Source organism: Daldinia vernicosa, assembly GCF_022497035.1.
Source record: "Daldinia vernicosa strain CBS 139.73 unplaced genomic scaffold F5Y00scaffold_7, whole genome shotgun sequence".
NCBI classification, from domain to species: domain Eukaryota; kingdom Fungi; phylum Ascomycota; class Sordariomycetes; order Xylariales; family Hypoxylaceae; genus Daldinia; species Daldinia vernicosa.
In genome coordinates this window covers 836868-852494 of record NW_025953923.1, presented here as the reverse complement: position 1 = coordinate 852494, position 15627 = coordinate 836868, and the positions used below count along the sequence as shown (strand labels likewise).

At 48.8% G+C, this 15627-nt stretch overlaps 7 protein-coding genes across 7 annotated transcripts; 4 read left to right on the top strand and 3 right to left on the bottom strand.

The window, feature by feature from the left end:
- Positions 1–490: 490 nt before the first annotated feature.
- Positions 491–1258, top strand: F5Y00DRAFT_258839 (uncharacterized protein; the record flags this gene model as incomplete). Its single annotated transcript, XM_048010772.1, has 2 exons — positions 491–893; positions 945–1258. 2 exons carry the CDS (start codon positions 491–493, stop codon positions 1256–1258), a joined length of 717 nt encoding a protein of 238 aa, XP_047868362.1.
- A 306-nt stretch (positions 1259–1564) lies between these two features.
- On the top strand, positions 1565–2578 carry F5Y00DRAFT_195612 (uncharacterized protein). The gene is made up of 3 exons (XM_048005256.1): positions 1565–1770; positions 1844–2493; positions 2557–2578. The coding sequence occupies exon 2, from the start codon at positions 1855–1857 to the stop codon at positions 2443–2445; it is 591 nt and encodes a 196-aa protein (XP_047868361.1). The 5' UTR covers positions 1565–1770; positions 1844–1854; the 3' UTR covers positions 2446–2493; positions 2557–2578.
- A 1233-nt stretch (positions 2579–3811) lies between these two features.
- Positions 3812–5194, bottom strand: F5Y00DRAFT_228117 (uncharacterized protein). Its single transcript, XM_048006583.1, has 2 exons — positions 4702–5194; positions 3812–4623 (listed from the first exon to the last, which is right to left on the bottom strand). The coding sequence occupies exons 1-2, from the start codon at positions 5030–5032 to the stop codon at positions 4082–4084; spliced, it is 873 nt and encodes a 290-aa protein (XP_047868360.1). The 5' UTR covers positions 5033–5194; the 3' UTR covers positions 3812–4081.
- Positions 5195–5337: 143 nt separating this feature from the next.
- F5Y00DRAFT_228116 (ankyrin) lies at positions 5338–7317 on the bottom strand. The gene has a single exon (XM_048006582.1). The coding sequence runs from the start codon at positions 6595–6597 to the stop codon at positions 5410–5412; it is 1188 nt and encodes a 395-aa protein (XP_047868359.1). The 5' UTR covers positions 6598–7317; the 3' UTR covers positions 5338–5409.
- Positions 7318–7844: 527 nt separating this feature from the next.
- F5Y00DRAFT_195605 (uncharacterized protein) lies at positions 7845–8952 on the top strand. Its single transcript, XM_048005255.1, has 2 exons — positions 7845–8171; positions 8227–8952. The coding sequence occupies exons 1-2, from the start codon at positions 8070–8072 to the stop codon at positions 8773–8775; spliced, it is 651 nt and encodes a 216-aa protein (XP_047868358.1). The 5' UTR covers positions 7845–8069; the 3' UTR covers positions 8776–8952.
- A 463-nt stretch (positions 8953–9415) lies between these two features.
- On the top strand, positions 9416–12497 carry F5Y00DRAFT_228114 (glycoside hydrolase family 63 protein). Its single transcript, XM_048006581.1, has 3 exons — positions 9416–9883; positions 9951–11914; positions 12038–12497. The coding sequence occupies exons 1-3, from the start codon at positions 9634–9636 to the stop codon at positions 12302–12304; spliced, it is 2481 nt and encodes an 826-aa protein (XP_047868357.1). The 5' UTR covers positions 9416–9633; the 3' UTR covers positions 12305–12497.
- Positions 12498–12507: 10 nt separating this feature from the next.
- On the bottom strand, positions 12508–15557 carry F5Y00DRAFT_228113 (para-aminobenzoate synthase). The gene has a single exon (XM_048006580.1). It carries the CDS (start codon positions 15365–15367, stop codon positions 12845–12847), a length of 2523 nt encoding a protein of 840 aa, XP_047868356.1. The 5' UTR covers positions 15368–15557; the 3' UTR covers positions 12508–12844.
- Between the last annotated feature and the right edge of the window lie 70 nt (positions 15558–15627).

Sequence of the window (15627 nt, the reverse complement as noted above, 5' to 3'; positions counted from 1 at the left end):
AAACTATTTCCTTTCTAGCAAGGCCTATCAGCGTTACAACAAGATTAGCTAAGTCTCTTCCTACAAGAGTCCTCTCTATCTATCTTGGCTAGCTCTTATGCATCCTGGTCGGAGGCAAGGGGGGTGCTTAAAATATCATATATGGACCTATCGGGGACCTGGGCTTTAGATACAACTACTATCACAATAAACGACGCCGTGATTGCTACTCAGCAATTACGCCTTATGTGTGACAACTACTGTAACAAAAAGCTCTTAGATATCTTGGAGGAATTCCTTCGGCTTCTTGGTCTGGTCTTCCTATCATTATCACCTCAGATATTTTCTACAGAGTACCCTCTGAGTTACAAAACGGCCAAGTAGTACATACATCTTAGTTTTGCAGGCTTATTGATGGTCTCTATCAACTGTTCCAATACTATCGAGATTTCTAGATAATATATCATAATAATCCTCTCCTTCACATCTTCAATACTCGCTGTAGCTTGAAATGCCTCTCCTCCTCCAAGAAGTAAAAGATGAAAAGGACTTCGACGAGATCCTCCCTGTCCTCTATGCTGCCTTCGGCGAACCCTATAACTCTTTGCGTAAATGGTTCATTCCAGTCCATACCACGGTCAAAGCAGCGGTTGAAGATGCCAAAGCGCGGTACATAAAGTCCTGGAAGCAACACGCTGGCATCCACTGGGTCAAGGTCACGGATGACAATTCCGGTAGTATTGTTGGAGCAGCCAAATGGGAGGTTTGCGAGAGAGTGAGCCCATCAAATAAGCCACAGAAACCAATTGACGCATATTGGCACATTGAGGGCACAGAAGAGAAGGCTTTTGCTGGGCAACTTATTACAAGCTTGAAAGGCTTTATGAAAGACAGGATGGCTAGACCTCATATTGGTGTGTAGCAGTACCCTGCATTTGATTATGTAGACTAACGATATAATTTAGAACTAGAACAACTGGCCGTACATCCTGATTATCGTAAAAGGGGTGTTGGAAGGTTACTTACCAACTGGGGGATTCAGAAAGCAGATGACATGGGATTAGAATGCTGTGCCGAGTCTGTCCGGTTTGCTGTACCCATATACGAAAGGTACGGGTTTGGCAACGTGGACTACCTCGATCCAGACTTGACTACCTCTAATCCAAGTGCGAGATGGAAGGAGTACGAAGCAGATGACTCACGCGTCTTCTTGATGTGGCGGCCGGCAGGTCATGATTACCGGGCTGGAGAAGATAAACTACCACTGCCAACTGCTTAGGAGGTAGTTTGCAGACTGATATAGTACAGAAGTACCTCATTACGGGTGACTGGCCGGACCGATACAGACGTTACTGCAGTGAGTCAGTGAAATAGCATAGACCACCACCTCAGGTAGCAACATCCCCTCAGGTAGCAAGTCAATGGTTGCCTGTTCGAACTGCTTAGCAGCTGGCCGTCACCAGGACAATTTTCTGCCCAAACCAAGTTACCGCCTTCGAGACGCGTATTTATTCTGGCCGTCCTTCGGCTCCCCTTCGAAAACTTTTCTTTCTTTCTTTCTTTCTTTCCAACCACTTTTCCAATTCTTCGACTTTACAACTTCAATATCCACAACAACAACAACGCCTTTACCGCGAAGTTAATCAAAGCACAACTACCCCATTAATACTTTAATTTAATTATTACTTACTACGTCTCTAATAATATTCACCTTCTATAAAGTATACATCCCTTTCGCTACCTTAATGCGAAATCTCGCCTCCTTTCTCAGCTAAACTGCGCATCTCACCTGTATGTATTACCTCTTGCTATTTCTTTTCAAGCTCTACTTTGAAACAACCAGCACTAACGAAATTTCTCAAAGACTAATTAAAGATGTCAGCACAAAAGGAGGTGAAAGCGGTTAATATTGGTGCGGCAAATAAGCGCATGGTAGGACGTGATACGTGCACTACTGTGCCTGGAAGAACATCGGCCGCGGTGGCGGCTATGTCTGCCTTTGAATCGGCGCAACCATCTAACACCTTGGAATTCAAGCCATCCGGGAGAAGTTTCAAAAGAGGCTCCCGTCAAAGAAGTCCCCAGCAACGTTCCCGAACCAATGGGGCTCCAAAGAAGAAGCTTCCAGCCTTTGAGACCCGCGGTACAGACACTAAATGTATTGGGGGAACAGTCCAGCCCTTCGATGCCGCTGCACCCGCTGCTTATTCTTTCACACGAGGTGTGGTGCCTGGTGCTGCCTCTTCTTCCATACAAGGTGTGGTGCCTGGTGCTGTTACCCATACTACTCCAGACGTGGTGCCTGCAAGCCCTGACAACAAGGAGGACCATAAGCCGAATGGCGCGTCCCAAGAGCGTGTCATGGAGAAGTTTGACAAACCTAATCTTAACGTCGACAAGAAAGAGTTCCAGAATGACATGAAGAACCACGGCTTTAAGGGTCTGGCCGCTTCACGCTGGGCTTAAACTACTCTAAACTACCCTAAACTACCCTAAACTACTCTTTTACTAGAGGTGAGTAGTTGGACTTATGCTACTTGAAGGAGAATGATAGTTTAACTAACCCGATATATATAGCAAGTTCATTCCTCCTAATAAATACAACTTGATGTATTGTTCTTTCCAAGGGCCTTGAATGTGTCCCACAGCCTGTGGGACACAATTCATCTCATACATCAATCTGGAGAAAACTCTTAAAGAGTTTCATGAGGGCGAGTGCGCTACTACGACATGGTCTGCGCTTGTCCTCACGGCTCACTTTCTTGACGCAACGAGATGTCGAAGGGGCTGAGGTGCTAAAATAAGAAATAATGTAAAGAAGGGGGGACCTAAAGAACGCAAATAGCTTTCTGGTGTCTGCAATCATCAGCTCTATCTCAATACTGGGAAATAACATCAAGATGTTGAAGTACGAAACAAACCAGGAGGGCGGCGACCGCACCATCGCCATCGACGAAAGAAGCGAGAACTCCTACTCTGACACTCCTGACAACGAGCAACCTACCACCCCAAGGCCGGTTAAGCCACAGACATTTAACCATCTGTGAATAAAACTAATAACCTAACCTAACCTAACCTAAAGGACAGGGCAATAATCAGTCCCTGTCCAGCTTTGTTCTTGACTGCGGGTCGGTAAGTTTAATACCTCCTCAACCAATAACATAACCACTTAGCTAACAAAACAGCAGTCCTCTCTGCGGCTCCAGGTTGGGCGGCCCTGCCTTCGACTCATTACACTCGGCATTATGTTGGGCGCGGGTAGGCAGTAAACTAAACTAATACCCAAACTCAAGTCCTATCAGATGATGCCTTCTCAGCTAGTGACCAGGTGGCTCTAGAAGAAGTCACGATGTCTGCAAAGACTCATCAAGAGCCTCAAGGCCTGTCTCTTCTACCGAGGTTCGATCTGAGCGGAACATCTCGTGCCAACGACTGAGATAAGTGATGGTGGGATGGAAAAGGGCTTTGTGACGTCTGGTGGGATGGACAAGGACTTTGTGACGTCTGGTGGGATGGACAAGGACTTTGTGACGTCTGGTGTCGCTGACATAGGCCTCGGCAAGACCTGCCAGGTCAGGGTAGGGGTATTCGACATCCCCACTGCCTGGTGCTGTTGCCGTAGCCAACGTAGTCTGGCCGTTATTCTCCCGACGTATGGCGTTCCGCTAAAGGGAATGGAGTTACAGGGATGTTCATGAGAGAAGTGGTATTAGGCTTGAGGATGTTATTTATTCTACTTACACACAAAGCCAAGAACATCCAAAACGCAGAGGGGGCTATTATCTTCACTTCATATCAGAATCATGGTCTTAATTAGGTCCTCGATACGCATATCAGAATCATGGTCTTAATTAGTAACTCGATACATTAGGTACATAGGGTATATCAAATACAAGTCTCACATTATTGTTCATATAAAACCAAACTCCTCGGTATAACAACTGTGACCGAGTACCGAATTAAGAATAGACAACCTAGCCACCACACCTCATAACTGATTCATCTTAGTATTAATATCTCTAGTGGTATCATTGGCCGTAGGATAACTCCCTTTCTCTCCGCCTCATTATTTCTCCTATCCCGTAGACTAACATAAAACAATCTATTGCCGCGTGGGACTTAGAGGACGGTTGAACCCGCCAACGCGATTCATATACTGGCGGTACTCCGTCTTTTTCTCCTTGCGCACGGCACCTGCGTTATTGCCCAGGACGTGCGTGCCCTTCGTCGTGCCAAAACCGCCAAAGCCCATCATAGCTTGCATCGCGCTTAAACCGTCGTCTTCCACTACTACATCATCGTCGTCCTCCTCCTTGTCCTCGTCCATAGCATCCCCTCTATCCGGCGTCTCGGTTCTTCGCCTTCTGCTGTCCTCCTGCTCTTCCTGCGCGTCGTGTTTGCTCCCTGCTGCACTCTTACTAGCACTAGCGCTACCGCGGTTGGAAGCTTCCTCTTCGTGTGGTTGGGGCTTGGAACCGACTTTGAACTGTAGTGATGATGTGCTGGCCTCGGGTTTGCTGCTATTGGGGCGTGGTCGCGTTGGAAGCGGAGAGTTGCTGTGCGAGTGTGCGCTGCGGTCTAGCTTGCCGGCTGGACTTCGAGCAGGTGACGCGGAGCGCCGTGGACTTCGGTCCCGACCTGGTCCTGTTTTATACCTGTTAGCTCTGATACTAGATATGCCTAGAGCTAGTTGCTCCTCGGGAACTTCGCCGCGAAACATACCTCTAGTCGCGCCCTCGTCCTTGCCGCGTCGCCTATCTCTCCCTCTCCTATCGTGGTGATCATCCCCTTTAGGCCGCGCTCTGTCATTGTCTCGAGCTCGATCTCTCTCAGGCTCGCGACGGTCACGGTGTCCCCCGCGGCGGTCTTGTCGGGGGGATCGCGACCTGGATCGATAGCGACGGTCTTTATCGCGGTGGCTGTCTTCTCGATCGCGACCGCGATCGCCCCTCTTGTCGCGTGCGTCTGGTTCGTGGCGGCTGCGGCGTTCAGACTCGTCCCACATCTGCTTGCTGTCCGGGCGATTTCGACGCCGGCGAGCTTGATCAGCCATGCTTTCCTTCTTGTCGCGGGATTGATTTGGAGGATGCGAGTTTGGCTATCGTTGTTAACGGACTACGGCTTGAAGAAGGCTCGGTTTTTATTCGGGTTGTCGTGTTTTACCTAAGTTTCTTCAAGAAATAAAGAAGCAGCTGTCGTCATGATTAGAAGAAATAAATGCACCTAGTTTATGCATTCTGATTGGGCCATATTAATAGGTATGGAATACATACTATGTATAGATCTAATTACGTAATCATAGCTACCTACCTACGTGGTACTGTGTACAAAGGTAATCTTCTACCATCAACCCCACAACCCAACTACCTACCGTAGGAATCTACCATCTACAACTTCAATATTATGTACGCTTACATGCCTCCACCAATATCATGACGGCAGGCTTACGCCCCGTTGTTGCAAAAGTTCTACCATAGAGTCTAGGCCCAAATCCAACGCCAGCTTTAATATCTGCGACCGAGCAGCTGCATCGCCAATGTTCAGGTCTAATAGCAGTCTCACCATAGCAGTGTGTTCAAGCCGGATAGCTTCGAAAAGCGGCCACCAGTCGTTATCGATTGACTTGGCGCCACTATCAATTAGCTTGCGCACAATCGTCATACTTCCACTCATAGCCGCAGCTCGCAGCGGCGAGCCGCGCTGCTGCACGGTTTGATAGTTGGGATCAGCACCGCGCTTCAGTAGTAGATCAACGATGTCTTCGTGCCAGTACCGCGCCGCGCAGGACAGTGGGTTACAATTAAGCCTCTCTCCGCCGTTGATATCGACACCTGCATCAAGAAGATATCTTACCATGTCCACATTACCTAGCTCGGCGTAGCGCACCAAGAGGAACCGGTTGTCTACTCCCGGATCTTGAAAGAATCTTTGAATGTACTGGAAAATTTCTGGGGTCTTGGCGCACAGAAGGGCAGATCGGAGGTCACCACCTTGCTGGGAGTATGGATCGACTCGACCAAATGGGTAACCGGCAAAATCTTTGCTATCGGGTGTTACTCGTGAAGGGGGATATATCGCCAGACGGAGTATGTTCATATCTCCGCGGGTTGAGGCTCCCTTAATAGAACCGGGTCCAGTTTTGCTTCTCCAGGAATCGGCTTCAAATGGTATATTCTCAAAATCTGGTAAGTGTTCTTGGAGAAGTTTTAACATATCGACATTGCCTGCCCATGCGGCCAGCTGCATAGGCGAAGGAATTATATGATTGTTCACTGTTGGACAATGGCCATCTGAAAGTAATTGCCTAACTAGGGGGAGGTTATCGAGGTAAGCTGCTGCGCCTAAGAGCTTCTGACCTAGGTCTGGTGTATCGCCATCGTGTGGACGGTCTTCTCGGTAACCTTGGGCGCCTACATATCGCTCCAGCGCGAGCCAACACAAAATATCGACCATCTCGGTATACTCTGCTTGTGTCTGGCGGCAAAGGCTCTCTGCTAAATGCCGTATTTCGACGAAGCAGCGTACGTGAGGGCCATTTTTACTTTGGACTCGATAGACAAAATAAGAATGCCACAAGTCGGCTGCCCCATACTGCGTCCGAATATACCACAGCTCCATGAAGTCGAGGTCATTGTAGCGAGGTATAATGCTAAAGTCATCAAGAAGCCGCGACTCAAATAGAGCAGGCCGGAGGCATTCGTAAAACCGTTCTGAGTTACCATCAGCTGGTTTCTGGTTTCTGGCTTGGCGAGGACGGGAGTTGACCTACTGCAGACAAGCTTTAGTCTAAGGCCTCTTGTGACACCCCGGGAAATGACAGCTTCGAGCAAGATCATGTGCATTAATTCGACTGGAAGGTCAAGTATATGCATTTTGGTTCTTATCCGCGAGTTGTGAAATGGGAGAGAGTCTATTCGTATGGCTAACTATCTTAGTCCGGATTTGTAGGTTGGTATGCGAGATAGCTGTCTCGGACATAGCTAGCGAGAACTGAAGAATACAAGTGACAATCGCTGCGGCATTTCAGATAAAATAAGATGCGGGGAAACGTGGAAATGTCTTCGTATGCTGACGGCTACGATCAAGGTCCCGATATTGATGTCTGAGGCGGAAACTGATGCGAGGCTGACTCTTCTGAGTAATTCTGCTCTAGTTCACATCTCGATACGTCATAAGTGCTAGGTTTGTCACAATATTGATTCCTTTGAGGATAAATAGAAAAAATTTGATCCTTATAAATCGATCCATGGATTCCGCCGCGAGATTTAGTCACCGTGACGTTGACTTCATAAAAAGAAGTTGATATTTTTATATCACCGGTCTGCCGATCGCTTCGGGGGCCTCGCAATTTACCGCCCTTGGACACGTGAAGCATCAACGTACAATATCTCGCTAAGTTGCAATGCCTCGCGATCAACTATGTGGCTTCGGAGGTATTTATTCCCTTAGAAAGTTTGACAAACAGAAACTGGTACTTTGAATCCTCTTGGCATTGCTTTTGCCCGTGGAGGCGTGATATGATATCAGTTTTCTAAATAAAACGCAGTGCTACTCGGATAGACTGCCGTAGGTTGGTGGCTATGGTATAAGCGACCAATTCCTCAAACAGCCACTTGGATGTTTTTGACAGAGTCAGCTCCTGCGGCGTAAGCCAACACCACACTAGTTATGACGATCAATATTAGATAAGCTCACTACTTACTTGCTAGCATCATCAGCTGGAATTTTGCAGGCAGCACTGGATATGATAATCAGATGAGGTAGGCTTACCATTTACATCCTACTACCAGAGCTAGCTAAAGTCTTGAAAGTGCACCGGGAATGAATAATCAAAATATGGCAAGCTCACCATTTACGTAAAAATGCGAAGATCAGCTCGAATACGAAAACAGCACCGAGGATGATGATCAAGATGGGATAGGACTTGTAGAAATGCATATAAAGGCTTGAAGGGTTCACCTTGTTTATGGTCTCTCATCTCCATCACCATCATCACCTTCACACAACAAGCCTTCAAGCTAACAGCTATTCGATCTCATCAACCAAGCTCCTCAGTCTTATAACTATTTTCTAGCTCGCAAGTATACAAAATGCGTACCTCTTTCTTCAAGGCCGCAACCTTTGCCCTTCTCGGGCTTGGTAACGTCTTCCCTGGCGTTCTAGGTGCCCCGACTTCTACCGAGGTCGAAGAAGTAAGCTGGCTTCTATCATTTTTTCTCTTAATCAGTACTAACATCGGGTTTACAGCGCTCCGACACGCTGATGGCTAGGGCCAAGGAAGTACCAGATATCACCAAGCAGGGTTACAAGGTCGACGAGAACCCTGGTCTACCAACGAAGAAAACCTACAAGGTCACTACTGAGCACTACAATGGCCAGCTCGACCTGATCCGAGTCGAGACCCGTAATAACCTAGTTGCCGTCTTGGACGCCAACAACCAGGACGACAAGACTCCCAACCGAGCCAAGCTCCGTGACATCGTCATGTACGTGTACTCGGTGAAGGGAAACCTAAAGCCCGAGGGGATCCAGAAGGTCCGCTTCGAGACCGTCGTGGAGAAGACCACCCACGCCGCCATCAAGGCTGCCTACGAGAAGCTAGGCCAGACCACCGGCGACTTTACTGTCACGAGCAGCGACACCGACAAGAAGAAGGAAGTCTTCGTCAGCCTCTCCGGTACCCCCTTCGGCAAGATTGCTGGCAGCTACCACACCGACTACAACGCAGGTCAGATCAAGGAGATCAAGATCGAAAACAGCCCGACCCTCCCCCATATGGAGGTCCACCTGGGCTAAGGGGGCTATGCATGATGTATTTTTGATATGTACATAATTTGTATGGTATACATGTGCATGGATTGGATATACGGGTTACGCTCAGCACATCGGGGCTGGGGTTCAGACATAGCATGGCATGGCAAGGTTTTCTTTAGGGTTCCCTTCTTTTTTATCAGCTAGTAGCTTGTCACTCGTTACTATGTAGATATTAGAATAAAATGAAGACGTCTTCGGTTCTATAAATCAGGGCGGTGCTTGCATTGGTTCGTGACTATCCACGGGTAAGCTTTACTCGCTACTCGTTCGAGTAACAACTTGCATAAATTAATACACTAGATCCATCGTAGGCCTTCTATTAATTAGGTAATAACTCAAATGACAATGTCGTGGCCAAATAAGTTATGGGTTAGCCTCAGATCAATAAAACTAGTCTCATAACTATGAAAATATGGCAAACAACCTTGTATCTTTGCTGATGGTACGTTCTTATGTACATTGGGTACATAGGTACATATGTATAAAAATCCCCTTTTTCTTGGCGTAGATGTGAATAAGGTTATGGGTGAGGCTGCGCGCCAAGACATGAAAGCTTAGGCGGGATGTCTTGGCATCTATAGCGTTGTACCTGCGTATCTGTTAGGTTAGGTACATAAGTACCGCGGTACCTTACTGCTAACTGTAGCGTAAAGGAGCCGGGGTGGACCCTGACGTCAACCCAATTAAAGCTAACACCAAAATTCCAAAACTGTGTTCACTTTTGAGCTTCCAAAAGGCCCGGCCGCTAATCGGAAAGCTACAGAAAACCGGCATTTTGCCATTGCTTCATCCAACTATTCGTAAAGAAAGAGGCACGACTCACGATTATTCGATGCCGTCATGACGCTCTCAGGTCAATTGACAGCTGTGCTGTCGTTTCTTGCCCTACCGTTATTTATCCCCTTGGCAGCTTGTCAGGTTGAGGGTAAAGGTAGTGTCAATGCCGAAATTGGCCGCTTAAACAACCAGAGCCTCTTATGGGGTCCTTACCGTCCAAACTTGTATTTTGGAGTCCGCCCTAGGATACCTAAGAGCTTGGCTACTGGTCTCTTATGGGCAAAGGTTGATAATTATGTCGAGGTCCAAAATAGTAAGCTCTATAACCTACCATATGCCTAAGTTGAAGCTGTGAACGGCATTATTAACTTAGAAATTAGGCTTTCGTTACACATGTGAGCAACATGAAGGAATGGCTGGTTATGGATGGGATGAGTATGATACCCGAAGAGGCGGTGTGCAGCATATTCATGACGCCGGAAATAAAATTGACATAACTACTGAGTTCGTCAAGATCCCGGGTGGCGCTCATGGTGGAAGCTGGGCAGCCCGCATCAAAGGCGAGCCCCGGGATGATGCACCCTCCGACCTCCAGACTACGGTGCTGTTTTACGTTGCCTCGGAGTCCCTTGGCGAGACTGTTGATATTGGTAGCGTTGGCGACGAGCACGGATTCGAAGGCGATGTAGCTTTTGTTGGCAAGTCCGCGGTTCTAGGAGACTATAAGCTAGTCGTGACTAAGGGCACGGGCGATCATCCTAACAGCGACCACGCCATATCCAGCAAAAGAGATCTTAGCAAGACGGTAGTGCAATCATTAACTGTACCCGAAGAGCACTTGTGGCAGGCTAAGCAGCTCCTATTCCAGCAGCTCAAGGCGGGCGTAGACGAGATTATCCAGGAATATGGGGCTGAGAACGCACCTCCACCCTGGCAAGTTTACCAACTCTCGAACAAGCCTAAACCTGGAAACTTCCATTTTGTCCAAAAGGTATTCGAAGGGGCTTTCGAGTTTGATATTCTATTCTCGAGCGGCTCTGCCGGTAAGGATGTTACGAGCGAGGACCTAACTCGGGAAATCAAATCGACAACTGAGTCTTTCAACGAGCGGTTCGTCGACGTCTTTGCGCCGCAGGCTCCGTTCAACGCCGACAAGTACCGCAGATTTGGACGAAGTATGCTTTCCAATCTCGCCGGGGGCATAGGATACTTCTACGGGCAGCACGTGGTAGATCGGTCGTACGCTCCTGAGTACGACGAGGAAAACGAAGGGTTCTGGGAAGAGACCGCAGAAGCTCGCGCTCGTAGGCAAGAGCAGCTCGAGGGCCCGTATGAGCTGTTCTCCAGTATCCCATCTAGGCCCTTTTTCCCTCGCGGATTCCTATGGGATGAGGGCTTTCACCTACTCCCCATTGCAGATTGGGATATTGACCTTACACTCGAGATTGTGAAGAGCTGGTACACTTTGATGGACGAGGACGGTTGGATTGCCCGGGAACAGATTCTCGGCGATGAAGCCCGAAGCAAGGTGCCTCCTGAGTTTCAAGTTCAATACCCGCACTACGCCAACCCCCCGACGCTATATCTGGTCCTTGAAGCTTTCACCGAAAGGTTGCAAAAGACATGGCACGCAGGCGAGAAAGAACATCTTACACCAGACACCACCGTCTTAGAAAGCGCACACGTTGATAACCCCTCATTGGGTATTGAATACCTTCGCAATCTTTACCCTCTTCTGCGGCGCCAATTCCAGTGGTTCAAGAAGACCCAGTTCGGCGATATCAAATCCTATGACCGACAGGCCTACTCTACGAAAGAAGCTTACCGTTGGCGCGGTCGCTCTATTCAGCATATCCTGACGAGCGGGTTGGACGACTACCCCCGGCCGCAACCTCCTCACCCTGGTGAGCTGCACGTGGACTTGATGTCTTGGATGGGTATGACAGCCAGAGTGTTAGCGAAGATCGCGGACTTTGTCGGCCTCCCCGAAGACGTGCAAGAGTACAACAAGGTGTTCGATGGCATATCTCACAACTTGGTCGACCTGCATTGGTCCGAATCCGCAGGCTGCTTCTGCGACGCCACGATTGACGAGTTCGAGGAGCACACCCTCGTCTGCCATAAGGGTTATATTTCCTTGTTCCCATTCCTCCTTGGCCTTCTCCAGCCAGACGACCCTAAGCTCGGTAAGCTCCTTGATCTCCTAGGTGACGAGGAGGAGCTGTTCAGCCCCCACGGTATCAGGAGCTTAAGCAAGAAATCCGAATTCTACGGCACGGACGAGAATTACTGGCGTAGCCCTGTGTGGATTAATATTAACTACCTCGCCATCGTACAACTCCGGGTAAGTTCTACTGCCACTCAGCCTCATTTCCCTGTCCTCTCCCCTTTTCTATATTTATCGCCCCTACCAGCTACGTACATACCCAAACCCCAGCACATCGCTAACCTCGATACCCAATTCCAGAACTACGCCACCCAAGACGGCCCCTTCGCCGCCAAAGCCAAGACTCTATACGCCAAGCTGCGGAACAACATCGTCGAGACCGTGTACCAGAGCTGGGAGGACACGGGCTTCGCCTGGGAACAGTATAACCCCGAAACCGGCCACGGCCAGCGCACGCAACATTTCACGGGCTGGACTAGTCTCGTCGTCAAGATCATGGCTCTCGATGACCTAAGCTCCTGGTCGACGGGCGGGAGCCCGGCCGAAAGGGAGAGGGATGAGCTATAGGGTGTTTTCGCGTGATGAAAAGGTTTTACGGGGAATACGACGCGTACCTACCTAGATACCTACCTATGGGGCGAATTTACGCTTGAGGGGAGCGGTCACGGAGGAATGTCCATATTTCGCATAGATGAGATTCTAATGACAATTGAGATGAATGATATGATGCGTCGATGATCTTCTGAAACATAGAACGGGCCTTTAAAAGACGATAGATAATATTCTGTTTTATATTTCTATGCTATATGTAGTACCTAGTGTGGTATACCATCCCAACCAACCCATCCAAAAGCGAACTCTATGATGAATGAGCCGCGATATTCCCCGTATCGAATTCTTTTTTCTCGCCCCTGTAATGCATCGTTGAGTCATCTAGCCCGCCAATGGGCTCTACTAGTTCTAGCACCCTACCCGCCCCTGTATACGCCTAATATGTAGGTATGTATGTATGTATGTATGTACATACGATAGATATTCATATAAAAAATAAAAAAACACACATTGTATCCACCCGTACGTAATGTAGATTCATAGGTCGTACATCAATCACGCCTCGTCATCAAAGACCCCCAACGGCCCCTTAAGTTTCGTAAACATCTCGTCGCGCTCGCCCTCGGCCGTACTCAGAGCGGTAACCGCGCCGCCGGCGCCAATATGCCAGACCTCGTGCTCCTGCTGGTTCTGGCCCTCGACCGTCTCGTCGTCCCAGCGGAACAAGCTCCGGATCGTGACGCTCCAGTCGCCACGGCCCGCGGCATCCATGTAGCCCACGACGCCGGAGTACAGGCTCCGCTCGCGACGGCCCTCGATCTCGTGCAGGATCTCGCAGCTGCGCTTCTTGGGGGCGCCCGTCATGCTTCCGGGGGGTAAGCTCGCGGCTAGGACGTCCAGGCCGGTTTTCTTTGGCGTTCCGTCGTCCTTGGTGTCCGGTAGCTGGCCCTCGACGACGCTGATCATCTGGAACACGCTAGCGTACTCCTCGACGATGTTAAGCTTAGGAACGGCTACGCGGCCGGGCCCACATACGCCGTGCAGATCGTGCCGTACGAGGTCGACGATCATCAAGTTTTCAGCTTCTTCTTTCGGTACGTGCAGGATGTCTTCGGCCTGTGCGAGGGTCGAGACGGCGCTCGATTTACGCACCGTGCCTTTCATCGGACGCATTGAACATAGACCATCGGCGCTGAACTCGAGGAACCGTTCCGGCGAGCTGCTGATCAGCGTTGCGCCGCCAAGCCGGATATACGAACCGAAGGGGGCAGGCTGGCGGGAACGTAGTGAACGATATAGCTGCCACGAAGTCTGAGGTGATTTTCCGGGTTCGAGAGGCCTTAGGGGGCAGGATTCTAGCGCGGGGGATATTTTTGGTCGCGTGATATGCGTCTGATCTGTTAAGCACAACTCATACGAATCGCCCGAGGCAATGAAATCTTGACACTGTCGGACTTTTGTCTCATATTCGTCAGCGTCCGGCACTTGTATTTGTGCTTTTGCAAATATGGAATCCGGCGTTGACGGCGGTGTAAGCTGGCTTAGTTGTGAACGCTTGTTGAAATCCGCGCGAAGCCCATCTGACCAAACTGGTGACGTTGAAAGCTTGTCGACGATAGAGTCTGCCCAGTTGTTTCCTTTAGACTCCGTTGGCGATAAGTATTGAATGCGTAAATTCCCTTCCGTATGATCTATCACAATACTTTTGGTGACCCAGGCAAAGCACAGATCTGGTCTGTTGTGGCGTCTCTCTTCGTGAGAACTGACGTCAATACCTTCCAATCCAAGTTCGTAAGTAGTATAGCCCATGAAGCCGCCAAGGAAAGGCGCAGAACAATCATCGGGTGCCACTCTTCGCTTAGTCCAGAATTCAGCTAATAGCTCCCATATGGTTTTCCCAGGGCTGAGATGAATCTTTTCGGACGAGAAAAGTTGTCGAGAACATGAGCAACGGGCGGTAACATGGCTATCTCCCGTTCTGTATTCCAACTTCAATGCCTCATCAACATCTAAGGCGATGATGCTATAACGCCCTCGTACATCAACTCCGATTCTATTTGCCTTGGCGCTTGCAGAGTCGAGAATGATGAAATCCCTCCTATCGCCCTGTAGTATCTCAACGATGTCGGGAGCCTCGATATGGATTGGGAGTTTTATCGTTCTGGATCCGTAATAGTGATTTATCCCAAAGGATGCTAGGTCGCTATCGCCATTTACCCATGAAGAACGACTATCCAAATCATGTCCATTAAAGCCTAGACTGTCCTTAGCGCTATGTGCGCTAGATTTTGGTAGTCTAGTAATAGAACCGAGTGAAACAGTGGTGGAATCTGTGATGCGGCCGTTCGTATAATTCCATCGCATGGCCTCACTGAACCAGTTCTTAATAACTTGATGGCCCGTTGGTTCCGTACATATTGACTCGGGGTGATATTGCAAGGCCCAGAACGGTCTCGTCCTGTGCTTCATACCCATAAGGATTCGCTCTGTATAGTCACCTCTGTTTTCATACACCCAGGCCAGGGGAACAATGTCCGGTAGATGCGTGGGGGATATCCATTTCGACGCCGTCCAATTATCTGCAGATATGGTATCTTGTCCAATATCCGCGTATAGACTGTGGTATAGCGTAGCTTTAAAAGGTGGAACACCATAGAAGATATCTCCCTCGTTTAAGCTAGGTTGTTCAGCATCATGATCGATTTCCCGAATCATGCCGTGAAGACCGGTCTTAAGTTTCTTCACGACGCCACCACAGCTGACAACTAGGCTTTGAAAACCCAAGCATATTCCGAGAACCGGGACTAGATGCGCCGGTTCGAGGTCCCATATGTATCTCATAAGCCCCACATCCTGAGGCAAGTTAGGCGATCCGGGACCCGGGCCACAGACGACAGCATCATAGCGACGCAGCAGATCAGTCAACTCGTGAGTAAAATTTGGTGCTTGCGGGCGAAGCTCAGGAGGATCAATGGGTAAGATATCAACATGAGCTTGTAACGTCGTTGTCAGAAGAGAAACAATATTGTTACTAAAAGAATCATAAGCGTCAATGAAGAGAATCTTAGGTTTGTTCATATTGATGTCTGCGAGAATATGCCAACCTTGGCTTGGTTGGACATGATGGACGTTGTGCTCCACGATTACATGTACGTATATATATAATAATAGGTGCAGGTGTAGAGCTATTTTATCTCATTCGCCAAGATAGTAGGTAATAGAAATAATAAGTAAGCCTGACTTAGAAGAAGAATTTTCCCAATCAAAGGATCAGACGTGAGAAGGCGTATGTTTGCACCTGACAGGGGGTCTTAACTTATTAGGTTAGTGGACATCAC

Excerpts from the sequence above, each read along its gene's own strand:
- F5Y00DRAFT_195612 (XM_048005256.1), top strand. The coding sequence starts at position 1,855 with ATGTCAGCACAAAAGGAGGTGAAAGCGGTTAATATTGGTGCGGCAAAT.
- F5Y00DRAFT_228114 (XM_048006581.1), top strand. The coding sequence starts at position 9,634 with ATGACGCTCTCAGGTCAATTGACAGCTGTGCTGTCGTTTCTTGCCCTA. Across the intron at positions 9,884-9,950 it reads TTATGTCGAGGTCCAAAATA|GCTTTCGTTACACATGTGAG; the intron begins GTAAGCTCTATA and ends CTTAGAAATTAG. Across the intron at positions 11,915-12,037 it reads TCGCCATCGTACAACTCCGG|AACTACGCCACCCAAGACGG; the intron begins GTAAGTTCTACT and ends ACCCAATTCCAG.
- F5Y00DRAFT_195605 (XM_048005255.1), top strand. The coding sequence starts at position 8,070 with ATGCGTACCTCTTTCTTCAAGGCCGCAACCTTTGCCCTTCTCGGGCTT. Across the intron at positions 8,172-8,226 it reads CTTCTACCGAGGTCGAAGAA|CGCTCCGACACGCTGATGGC; the intron begins GTAAGCTGGCTT and ends TCGGGTTTACAG.
- F5Y00DRAFT_228117 (XM_048006583.1), bottom strand. The coding sequence starts at position 5,032 with ATGGCTGATCAAGCTCGCCGGCGTCGAAATCGCCCGGACAGCAAGCAG. Across the intron at positions 4,624-4,701 it reads GGACGAGGGCGCGACTAGAG|GACCAGGTCGGGACCGAAGT; the intron begins GTATGTTTCGCG and ends GGTATAAAACAG.
- F5Y00DRAFT_228116 (XM_048006582.1), bottom strand. The coding sequence starts at position 6,597 with ATGGAGCTGTGGTATATTCGGACGCAGTATGGGGCAGCCGACTTGTGG.
- F5Y00DRAFT_228113 (XM_048006580.1), bottom strand. The coding sequence starts at position 15,367 with ATGAACAAACCTAAGATTCTCTTCATTGACGCTTATGATTCTTTTAGT.